The sequence below is a fragment of the Calliphora vicina genome, chromosome 5 (genome assembly GCF_958450345.1).
Source record: "Calliphora vicina chromosome 5, idCalVici1.1, whole genome shotgun sequence".
Lineage (NCBI taxonomy): Eukaryota > Metazoa > Arthropoda > Insecta > Diptera > Calliphoridae > Calliphora > Calliphora vicina.
Genome location: NC_088784.1, coordinates 68948659 through 68960913, shown reverse-complemented (window position 1 = coordinate 68960913; position 12255 = coordinate 68948659). Strand labels below are relative to the sequence as shown.

The following is a 12255-nucleotide window of genomic DNA, read 5'->3' as shown; positions in this document are numbered from 1 at the left end:
ATTGTAGATCGCAAAATACGGACTCTTAATTATAGCACGAATGAAGCTTTATCAGATGCGGTCATATGAAAATGGCCAGATAATTCAAAAAGACGAAAGAATCTTTAATTAGTTCAATGCATCGCAGTAATAAAAACAAGAGATTCAAAAAAAATACTGAGTCCCTAAAAGACCCAGGCAATTTCTGTACAACTGTTTTGTATTTTAAGAATTTAATTGCATAATTATGTTCTTTTATTAATATAAGTAAACAGAAGTATATATTAATTAAATGCTAAACAAATACAAATCTCTTAAGATTTTTTTTATTTATTAAATATTTGACATGAAAATGGATCAATAGATCCTAATATCTCAATCGCTATATTCTTTCCCAGAAAATAAATTTAAAAAATGTGTTTGACAATGACACACAATAAGAGATTGATATACATACAACATAAATAAATACACATAAAGAGTATTTGCAATAAGCATTGAATTACTATTCAAAACATGCACGATAATCACAAATTTGGAATATGCTGGCGGTGTACAATTTCACTTCATACGGGTGTTTGAGGCAATATTGACGAATTTATCATTATCTTACAATAACACATCAGTCGTCGCATATACTTTACTTATACTTTACATACAAAATATACCATGCATCCATACATTCATACATACATAGTAAATATAATAATTCGAGTAGTAGGGTACTTACTTATTCAAAGCATGATAATATTCGATGAAATGCTGCAGCAGCTCGATGCCAGTTTTTGTTTTGATTTCCTTATATTTCAGCAAATACTAGAAACAAAAGCAAAAAAAATAAACAATTTAAAATTACATGTACTTGTATTTTTATTTGGTGTTTTTTTTGTTTTTTTGTTAAATAGTTTTTAGAGAATGTCAATTGGACAATTGTATGATGTGTTATAGTGAGATACCATATGTGGTATTGAATGTATTACCTCGCACGTTTGTAATTGATAGAGACGTCTTTCCTTTTCCATTTCTTCAGCCACAACGGCAGCATCAATTTCCGTACGTACCATGCCGGCTTCTTTGGCTTGAGCCTTTTTCTCCTTCTCAATTTTTATAAATTTAGCTTCATAATCTTTGGCTGCCTTATCAAAAGGTCTTTTCATTTCGCCCTTAACCCCCCTCAACTCACTCTTGAGCGTCGTATCTACCGGAAACATAACAATGTTGTTGATATTTTGCATCTAAAAAAAAAACATTTTCATACTTTCAGAATTCTTAAATATTTTTCCATTTAACAAAACATACCAAAGTTTTCATTAATGCGCTCAACTCTTTTGTTACCACAGAAAATTTAAGGAATGCAGCACCAATATCTGGTTCATCCTGGTCTATAACTTTGCCACCCAAACGTTCCATGGCTCTAACCAAAAACATTTCGTTGTCCACATGTGCTGCAGAAAGAATTAAATAGAAAATGCAAATTACAAGCTGGAAGCAAATTTAATGGTTTTGAATAAAAGGAAACACGAGTATAAACAATGTGTGTTAGTTTTATTTTGGAACCAATATGTTTGTATTATCGATTTAATTTAAATGCATTAAATAATATATAATATTACTTAAGTGAGTGAAGATAAATATGCCGAGTTAAATATGTTTCGACGTAAAACTTTACGTCATTACATATTTGCAAATATGTTTCGGCGTAACGCCTTACGTTATTACATATTTATAAATTCGTTTTTAGTATTTGTGACATATTTGCCAATTTAGGACATATTCACAAATATGTTTTGTTTTTTGTGACATATTTGCAATACTTACATACACTCATATTTAAAAACTATTTAATACATATTTTTTAAAAATAGCTTGTGGACAAACTATGATAGATGACAGGATGGGACATACCTCATTTTAAAGGGAAATGAACCAGCATTAGTCACCAACATAGCTCTTTTTCCAAAATTTCGTCTGACTATTTTTAATATTTTTTTGAAAATTTTCATTTTTCAATGTTGATCCTTGGAACAATTTTCGACAATTCTGGACAAACTAAGACAGATGCCAGGATGGGACATACCTCATTTTAAAGGGAAATGAACCAGCATTATTCACCAACATAGCTCTTTTTCCAAAATTTCGTCTGACTATTTTTAATATTTTTTTGAAAATTTTCATTTTTCAATGTTGATCCTTGGAACAATTTTCGACAATTCTGGACAAACTAAGATAGATGCCAGGATGGGACATACCTCATTTTAAAGGGAAATGAACCTGCATTATTCACCAACATAGCTCTTTTTCCAAAATTTCGTCTGACTATTTTTAATATTTTTTTGAACATTTTCATTTTTCAATGTTGATCCTTGGAACAATTTTCGACAATTCTGGACAAACTAAGACTGATGCCAGGATGGGACATACCTCATTTTAAAGGGAAATGAACCAGCATTATTCACCAACATAGCTCTTTTTCCAAAATTTCGTCTGACTATTTTTAATATTTTTTTGAAAATTTTAATTTTTCAATGTTGATCCTTGGAACAATTTTCGACAATTCTGGACAAACTAAGATAGATGCCAGGATGGGACATACCTCATTTTAAAGGGAAATGAACCTGCATTATTCACCAACATAGCTCTTTTTCCAAAATTTCGTCTGACTATTTTTAATATTTTTTTGAAAATTTTCATTTTTCAATGTTGATCCTTGGAAAAATTTTCGACAATTCTGGACAAACTAAGATAGATGCCAGGATGGGACATACCTGATTTTAAAGGGAAATGAACCAGCATTATTCACCAACATAGCTCTTTTTCCAAAATTTCGTCTGACTATTTTTAATATTTTTTTGAAAATTTTAATTTTTCAATGTTGATCCTCGGAAGATTTTTCGACAATTCTGGACAAACTAAGATAGATGCCAGGGTGGGACATACCTCATTTTAAAGGGAAATGAACCTGCATTATTCACCAACATAGCTCTTTTTCCAAAATTTCGTCTGACTATTTTTAATATTTTTTTGAAAATTTTCATTTTTCAATGTTGATCCTTGGAAAAATTTTCGACAATTCTGGACAAACTAAGATAGATGCCAGGATGGGACAAACCTCATTTTAAAGGGAAATGAACCAGCATTAGTCACCAATATAGCTCTTTTTCCAAAATTTCGTCTGACTATTTTTAATATTTTTTTGAAAATTTTAATTTTTCAATGTTGATCCTCGGAAGATTTTTCGACAATTCTGGACAAACTAAGATAGATGCCAGGATGGGACATACCTCCTTTTAAAGGGAAATGAACCAGCATTATTCACCAACATAGCTCTTTTTCCAAAATTTCGTCTGACTATTTTTAATATTTTTTTGAAAATTTTCATTTTTCAATGTTGATCCTTGGAACAATTTTCGACAATTCTGGACAAACTAAGATAGATGCCAGGGTGGGACAAACCTCATTTTAAAGGGAAATGAACCAGCATTAGTCACCAATATAGCTCTTTTTCCAAAATTTCGTCTGACTATTTTTAATATTTTTTTGAAAATTTTAATTTTTCAATGTTGATCCTCGGAAGATTTTTCGACAATTCTGGACAAACTAAGATAGATGCCAGGATGGGACATACCTCCTTTTAAAGGGAAATGAACCAGCATTATTCACCAACATAGCTCTTTTTCCAAAATTTCGTCTGACTATTTTTAATATTTTTATGAAAATTTTAATTTTTCAATGTCGATCCTCGGAAGAATTTTCGAAAATTGTGGACAAACTAAGATAGATGCCAGGATGGGACATACCTCATTTTAAAGGGAAATGAACCTGCATTATTCACCAACATAGCTCTTTTTCCAAAATTTCGTCTGACTATTTTTAATATTTTTTTGAAAATTTTAATTTTTCAATGTTGATCCTCGGAAGATTTTTCGACAATTCTGGACAAACTAAGATAGATGCCAGGATGGGACATACCTGATTTTAAAGGGAAATGAACCTGCATTATTCACCAACATAGCTCTTTTTCCAAAATTTCGTCTGACTATTTTTAATATATATATTAATATTATATTAATATATATATATATATTAAAAATAGTCAGACGAAATTTTGGAAAAAGAGCTATATTGGTGACTAATGCTGGTTCATTTCCCTTTAAAATGAGGTATGTCCCACCCTGGCATCTATCTTAGTTTGTCCAGAATTGTCGAAAAATCTTCCGAGGATCAACATTGAAAAATTAAAATTTTCATAAAAATATTAAAAATAGTCAGACGAAATTTTGGAAAAAGAGCTATATTGGTGAATAATGCTGGTTCATTTCCCTTTAAAGGGAGGTATGTCCCATCCTGGCATCTATCTTAGTTTGTCCAGAATTGTCGAAAAATCTTCCGAGGATCAACATTGAAAAATTAAAATTTTCAAAAAAATATTAAAAATAGTCAGACGAAATTTTGGAAAAAGAGCTATATTGGTGACTAATGCTGGTTCATTTCCCTTTAAAATGAGGTTTGTCCCACCCTGGCATCTATCTTAGTTTGTCCAGAATTGTCGAAAATTGTTCCAAGGATCAACATTGAAAAATGAAAATTTTCAAAAAAATATTAAAAATAGTCAGACGAAATTTTGGAAAAAGAGCTATGTTGGTGACTAATGCAGGTTCATTTCCCTTTAAAATGAGGTATGTCCCACCCTGGCATCTATCTTAATTTGTCCAGAATTGTCGAAAAATCTTCCGAGGATCAACATTGAAAAATTAAAATTTTCATAAAAATATTAAAAATAGTCAGACGAAATTTTGGAAAAAGAGCTATATTGGTGAATAATGCTGGTTCATTTCCCTTTAAAGGGAGGTATGTCCCATCCTGGCATCTATCTTAGTTTGTCCAGAATTGTCGAAAAATCTTCCGAGGATCAACATTGAAAAATTAAAATTTTCAAAAAAATATTAAAAATAGTCAGACGAAATTTTGGAAAAAGAGCTATATTGGTGACTAATGCTGGTTCATTTCCCTTTAAAATGAGGTTTGTCCCACCCTGGCATATATCTTAGTTTGTCCAGAATTGTCGAAAAATCTTCCGAGGATCAACATTGAAAAATTAAAATTTTCAAAAAAATATTAAAAATAGTCAGACGAAATTTTGGAAAAAGAGCTATATTGGTGACTAATGCTGGTTCATTTCCCTTTAAAATGAGGTTTGTCCCACCCTGGCATCTATCTTAGTTTGTCCAGAATTGTCGAAAAATCTTCCGAGGATCAACATTGAAAAATGAAAATTTTCAAAAAAATATTAAAAATAGTCAGACGAAATTTTGGAAAAAGAGCTATGTTGGTGACTAATGCAGGTTCATTTCCCTTTAAAATGAGGTATGTCCCATCCTGGCATCTATCTTAGTTTGTCCAGAATTGTCGAAAATTGTTCCAAGGATCAACATTGAAAAATTAAAATTTTCAAAAAAATATTAAAAATAGTCAGACGAAATTTTGGAAAAAGAGCTATGTTGGTGACTAATGCTGGTTCATTTCCCTTTAAAATGAGGTATGTCCCATCCTGTCATCTATCATAGTTTGTCCACAAGCTATTTTTAAAAAATATGTATTAAATAGTTTTTAAATATGAGTGTATGTAAGTATTGCAAATATGTCACAAAAAACAAAACATATTTGTGAATATGTCCTAAATTGGCAAATATGTCACAAATACTAAAAACGAATTTATAAATATGTAATAACGTAAGGCGTTACGCCGAAACATATTTGCAAATATGTAATGACGTAAAGTTTTACGTCGAAACATATTTAACTCGGCATATTTATCTTCACTCACTTATATTACTTGTACAACTAACTTACACATGGCATACATACATGTTAACAAAAAAAAAAACGTGTGTAAATAAAAATTTGTTAGAAAACTTACTATTTCCTGAATTGTGTATGGCCTTGACTGCCTTTTTCAGTTTTGTTAGTCCTTCACGGTCGAATTCCAAACGCTGTAAATATAAAATGGAAAACAAATATATATTAGAAACGGTTATTTATTTGTATTGATTTGTTAAAATTAATTATAGCATTTCGTATGATTTTTAATTTATTTATATATGAAACAGCGTTTCATGAAACAGTTGCAAAAACATTAAATAAAATAAAAAATTAAAATGAAAATTCAACTTTTTTAATTAATTATTATGTACGTGGTACCTGACAAAGTACTTTGGTATCTGATTTAAATACTTCAGAGTCGATATATCACAAATAAATTTTCTTATAACGTATGCAGAAGAAAATTGCAACAACAATTTGAAATACTTGAGCTATAGGTTTTTCAGGACTCTTTTTGAATTACGTTATGTTTTGTCCCAATAATTTAAAAAAAATTTCTAAATCTGGCCTTTAGTTTATTTCAAAATGTTAAAAAAGAAATATATTTCCCGATATTTCTATTTGCATCGTGAACTATTTGATATATTTTACCTCAGGTGGCAATGAAAGACAGAGAAAATATAGAAATTTATCTCCAAAAAAAAATTGTATGTCTCTCAAGCAATCTACCATAGGGTAACATAGAGACGAGACGAAATTGTCAAAAACCTAAGTCTGTTGTCAAAAACATATCTCTTGCAACAACAAAATATATGCTAGTCAATTTATTTTGTTGTTGTATCAAACATATGATTTGTTGTATTTTTGTTTGACAAATAGAAGGCCTCGTCTCTATGTATAATTCTCTATGCAATCTACCGTAAATTGCAAATTTAAACTTTATGGAATTTGATTTGACCGTCAAAATTCTAATTAATATACAGTGCCGAACTTAAGTATTGGCACAGGATGCTCATTGTACTTTAAGGTCGATTTAAAGGCCATATTTTTGACATTTTTAATAAAAAAATATATTTATCAGATAGATTGATGAATTTCCTACAAAATACCACCAACTTTATTTCAACAATTTTGCAATATTATTTACTAATAATAAAAAGACGAAAAATTCCCCAATTCCGTCGAACAAAACTATTGGCACACTTAACCAGATTCTTCAAATTTTATCAATCTATCCACTTTTTGTTCATAGAAAATGCCATTTTATCTTCTTTTATTTAATAGTTTTCGTTTATAAAACTGTTAATGTCAATTTGTAAAAAATTTGCACAATAATTATCAATTTTGCTGAAAATAGCTAACAAAAAAAAGGAAACAACAGAATCTGAGCCCAAAATCATTTTTCACTTGCACAATCAAGGAAAATCGTATGCTGAGATTGTAGAGATTATGGAAAGGAGCCGTTTTACAATTCGGAGTATCGTGCAACGTTTTAAGGGAGCATCAACAATTGAAAGTGCTAAACATACAAGTCGTCTAGATCCTTAAGTGAGCGTAAATGCAGCCATATAATCAAAAAGGTCAAGTTATGTTCAAAAATATCTTTAGCAAAGGTTGCTGCAGAGATTAAAGAAGAGTTTGGGAAAGAAGTTCACGCAGCAATAGCCAGAAGAGTGCTCCAGAAGACAAACTATAGTTGTCGTATTGCTAGACACAAACCATTTATTTCATCTGTGAACCAAAAGAAGCGTTTAGAATATGCCGTTTAGGAATTTACGTAAGCCACATGATTTTTAGCACCAGTGCTACTCTCTGATGAAAGCAAAATTAATAATTTTCGCTCTGATGGCCGTCAAACGGTATGGAGAAAACCCAATAAAGAGCTGGAAAAACAAAAGATTGCTTCAACAGTAAAACATGGTGCTGGAGAGGTAATTGTGTGGGGTTGTATGTCCGCTGCAGTGGTTGGAGAGCTGGTGTTCATTGACGAAATAATGGACAAAGTGAAATATATGGAAACACCTCAGAAAAAGTGCAGAAATGTTAATTTTACCATTTTCTTTCACTTTTCAACATGACAATGACCCCAAAAATTCGGCCTATACTGGACATTAGGGTGGCCCTTAATAAACGAAAGTTGGATTTTGGCCATTCTCACCCTCCAGTTTGGTGAACATTAGCAAAAAAATCATCCTGAAAAAATTTTAGGTAAATCGGTTGGGGTTAAGACGTGCCGCAAGCCCTCTGAAGTTTTGAGATGCATTTACAAGGGGAAAAAATGCATTTTTTCAGTTTTTGTAAAAATTTTGCCATTAAAAAATTACTTTTGTAATTTAATTTAAAAGAATCGAAATGTGTACGTAATTGTCGTTCTAATGAGACATAAAAAACAGAAATCGGTCAAAAAATGTTAAAGTTATTAAAAATTCGCCAGGCCATTAACGTGTCTCAGGCCACTAGAACATGAAATGTAGGAACAAAATTAACATATTTTGAGAAATATTAAAATAAAAGCTCATTTTTACTTAAAATATGTCCATATTTACTTGTATATGAGTTTTTGTCTTCGTAGGATACCGTTAACCTATTCTTAGGTATGAACAAAAAAATTTAATTTTTTTAACGGCAGTTTCAAAACTCCATTTTCAAATTTTTAAAAATTTTGTTAAACAAATTTCAGAATTTTTTGATCATCTCATTGGGATTTATTAAGAGTATAATAGGGAATAAAAATGTGAAAAAATTATGAAAATATCTCTTATAGTTTTTCCGTACCTGCGATTTAAATTTTGAAATTTTCGAGAAAAACCAATTATTTGGCAATTTTTAGGCCAATGAGCTCTATTTCCTTACTCTTATGAATTTTAAGTAAAACCTATTCAGAATATTATAGTCCAGATAATTCAAAATATACTCTGAAACTTCTACTAAAATCGGAAGACGTTAACCCTTAAATCGTGAAGGTCAAAGGTAAAATTTTTCAATATTTGGAATTTCTCTTGGAAAGATTTCGAAATGATCGAAATGTTGTATATTTTTGGGCCGATTTTGATGAAATTTAACAAAAATATAACATAAACTCTAGGGTTTATAATAACAGCACAAGAATGGAAATTAACGCTTAATGGCACTTGGGGTTAAAATGACACCAAACTTTTAAAATCATAATTTTTTATGGTTTTAGAAGTTTGGGGTCATTTTAACACCAAGTGCTATATAGGGTTAATTTTAATTTTTCTGCTGCTTTTGTAAATACTAGGCTTTGTGTTATATTTTTGTTAAATTTCATCAAAATCGGCCCAAAAATATACAACATTTCGAACATTTCAAAATCTTTCCAAGAGAAATTCCAAATATTGAAAAATTTGACCTTTGACCTTCACGATTTAAGGGTTAACGTTTTTTGATTTTAGTAAAAGTTTCAGAGTATATTTAGAATTATCTGGACTATAATATTCTAATTAAGTTTTGCTTAAAATTCATAAGAGTAAGAAAATAGAGCTCATTGGCCTAAAAATTGCCAAATAATTGGTTTTTCTCGAAAATTTCAAAATTTAAATCGCAGGTACGGAAAAACTATAAGAGATATTTTCATAATTTTTTCACGATTTAATTTATCTATTATACTCTTAATAAATCCCAATGAGATGATCAAAAAATTCTGAAATTTGTTTAACAAAATTTTTAAAAATTTTAAAATGGAGTTTTGAAACTGCCGTTAAAAAAATTAATTTTTTTTGTTCATACCTAAGAATAGGTTAACGGTATCCTACGAAGACAAAAACTCATATACAAGTAAATATGGACATATTTTAAGTAAAAATGAGCTTTTATTTTAATATTTCTCAAAATATGTTAATTTTGTTCCAACATTTCTTGTTCTAGTGGCCTGAGACACGTTAATGGCCTGGCGAATTTTTAATAACTTTAAAATTTTTTAACCGATTTCTGTTTTTTATGTCTCATTAGAACGACAATTACGTACACATTTCGATTCTTTTAAATTGAATTACAAAAGTAATTTTTTAATGGCAAAATTTTTACAAAAACTGAAAAAAATGAATTTTTTCCCCTTGTAAATGCATCTCAAAACTTCAGAGGGCTTGCGGCACGTCTTAACCCCAACCGATTTACCTAAAATTTTTTCAGGATGATTTTTTTACTAATGTTCACCAAACTGGGGGGTGAGAATGGCCAAAATCCAACTTTCGTTTATTAAGGGCCACCCTACTGGACATATGTGGCTTTCATACAATATTTCGCATGACCTACCACACCCTCCACAATCTCCGGATCTCAACCCAATGGAGCATCTGTGGGAAGAGCTAGATAAGCGAGTGAAAAAGGAATTAGTTGAAGAATGTCAAAGTATTGGGTCAGATATCACAAACAAGTTGGTGGATTCATGCCTAAGCTACTCGAGGCAGTTATAAAGCAAAAATCACTTGCAACTATATACTAAATTTTGCAATGTTGCTTCCTAAATCAAATGTTTTTTTTAGCTTTTAATGAAGTGTGCCAATAATTTTGTTCATTGAAATGAAGTATTTTTTATGTTGTTTTGTTATTAATAAATAGTGGTATTTAATTGTTGAAATGAATTTGGTTATATTTTATAGGAAATTCAACAGTCTATCCGGTAAATATATTTTTTTATTAAAAATCTCTACAATACTGCCTCTAAATAAACCTTAAAGTACATTGAGCATCCTGTGCCAATACTTAAGTTCGGCACTGTATTTCGAAATCTGTACATAAACATCCCAATTATGAATAAAAACTCCACGTGAGTTTTTTCTCTTTTCTCATTTTTCCTATTCAAATTCAATATGAAAAAAAACTCCCGGGGAATTTTTTATTCATAATTGGGCTGAAAGTGAATAATCAGCTAAAACAGATGATATCATTCATATACAGACAAAAATGCTAACAATATGAAAGCAGTGGTGCCAACATTTTTTGAAAGGAAAATATTTATTTTTTACAAAAGAATAAAAATTAAATTTTTTTAAAAAAACATCGAATATTTTATAATATTATTATCTTTATATATATAATTCTTCTGTACGTGTGTTAGTAACTGAACTCCTCCTTAACGGTTGGGCCGATTTCCATGAAATTTGATGTGTGTGATTGAGTAGGACCCTGGATGGATTAGATTCACAATTGACCAATATAGGAACAATGGGCATGGCACCTCCCATACTAAGTAAAAATTTATTATTGCATATCTGGAGTACTATTATAGAGGGAGTTTTCAAACTTTGTGTGAGCTATGGCAGAACAACGTTTGCCGGGACAGCTAGTATATATATATAAATTTGTGCTGATGTATGTAAAAAAAAATTGTTTAAATAAAATCTTGCAAATGAATTCATTAACAAACAATATACATATGTACCTATTTATTAAAATGTTCGCAATAATATGTTGATGGTCTAAATACAAAAACACTAAAAATAGTAACAAAATCACCAAGTTGGTTTTTTGGTTCTTATTTCAAAAACAGCTGATACGTTCCTACGGAAATACTAACTACAAAATAAAAGCCTTCAGAACGGCACAGACCACAACCTTACAGAACGCAAAGACTAATGGAGCTTAACCCAGCATTAAACATAATGCTGTATAAAAAGTTCCATTATTCTGCCGACACTTTTTATTATGTTATGAAATAAAAAAAGTATTTTTCTTAGATGTAAAAATGTATCTGATATGTTTTTCAAAACAAACCTCAAGCAACAACACTCTTAAACAGCCAGTTGTTTAGTAAGACGAAAGCATAGACTGGGACTTTCCCTTCTAAAAAATTGTTGATAAGTGCAAAATATAATAAAGCAAAATAAACACACAACCACTGTTGCCAGATAATGTTTGTATAATATCATCAAAATTGGAGTAAAAAAATCGGCAAAATTAATAATACAATAAATTTTTGTTGAAATTTGTCGGTTTTATTAGAAAAAAAAAACTAGCAATTAAATAGAGAATTTACATATCTACATAATTAATATAGTAAAATATGTGTTAAATAACTGGAATTTTTTAATATTTTAATACAAAAATTAAAAATGTTTATGTCCTTCACCATGAGTGGTAAAGTTATATATAAGATTAGCTTAACTAACCGTTGTGCTTTGCGACCCTTATCGTAAAATAAAAAAAAATGTAAAAGGATTTTATACAAAATTAAATTAAAATAATTAATACCGGTATAATTGAATAATCTTGCAATTATAGTTCTCAAGTTATTTAGAAATAACTACATATTTTCTTTGTATGGTAGGTGACTCATCCCCTGTTCCGATTCATCCAATTTTTAGTTAAAACTCATGCAGTGATATGAAATTAAATCCAGTTTTTCGAAAATAACTATTTAATTTGAATGATAAGTAACACGGTCAATAATCCAATAACGAGCATTTTCAGACAAACTATGTAAAATGGTAAGAGAAT

At 30.0% G+C, this 12255-nt stretch overlaps 1 protein-coding gene across 2 annotated transcripts in view; it reads right to left on the bottom strand.

Moving 5' to 3' along the window:
- The window catches only part of Asap (ArfGAP domain of ASAP), a 70851-nt gene that overhangs the window by 16506 nt on the left and 42090 nt on the right, over positions 1-12255 (bottom strand). For both annotated transcript variants that reach the window (XM_065511260.1, XM_065511261.1), the window contains exons 2-5: positions 5897-5969; positions 1279-1424; positions 960-1214; positions 710-795 (exon numbers count right to left, since the gene is read on the bottom strand). In XM_065511260.1, coding sequence (XP_065367332.1) covers positions 710-795; positions 960-1214; positions 1279-1424; positions 5897-5969 — 560 coding nt within the window. The remainder of the gene's footprint in view (positions 1-709; positions 796-959; positions 1215-1278; positions 1425-5896; positions 5970-12255) is intronic.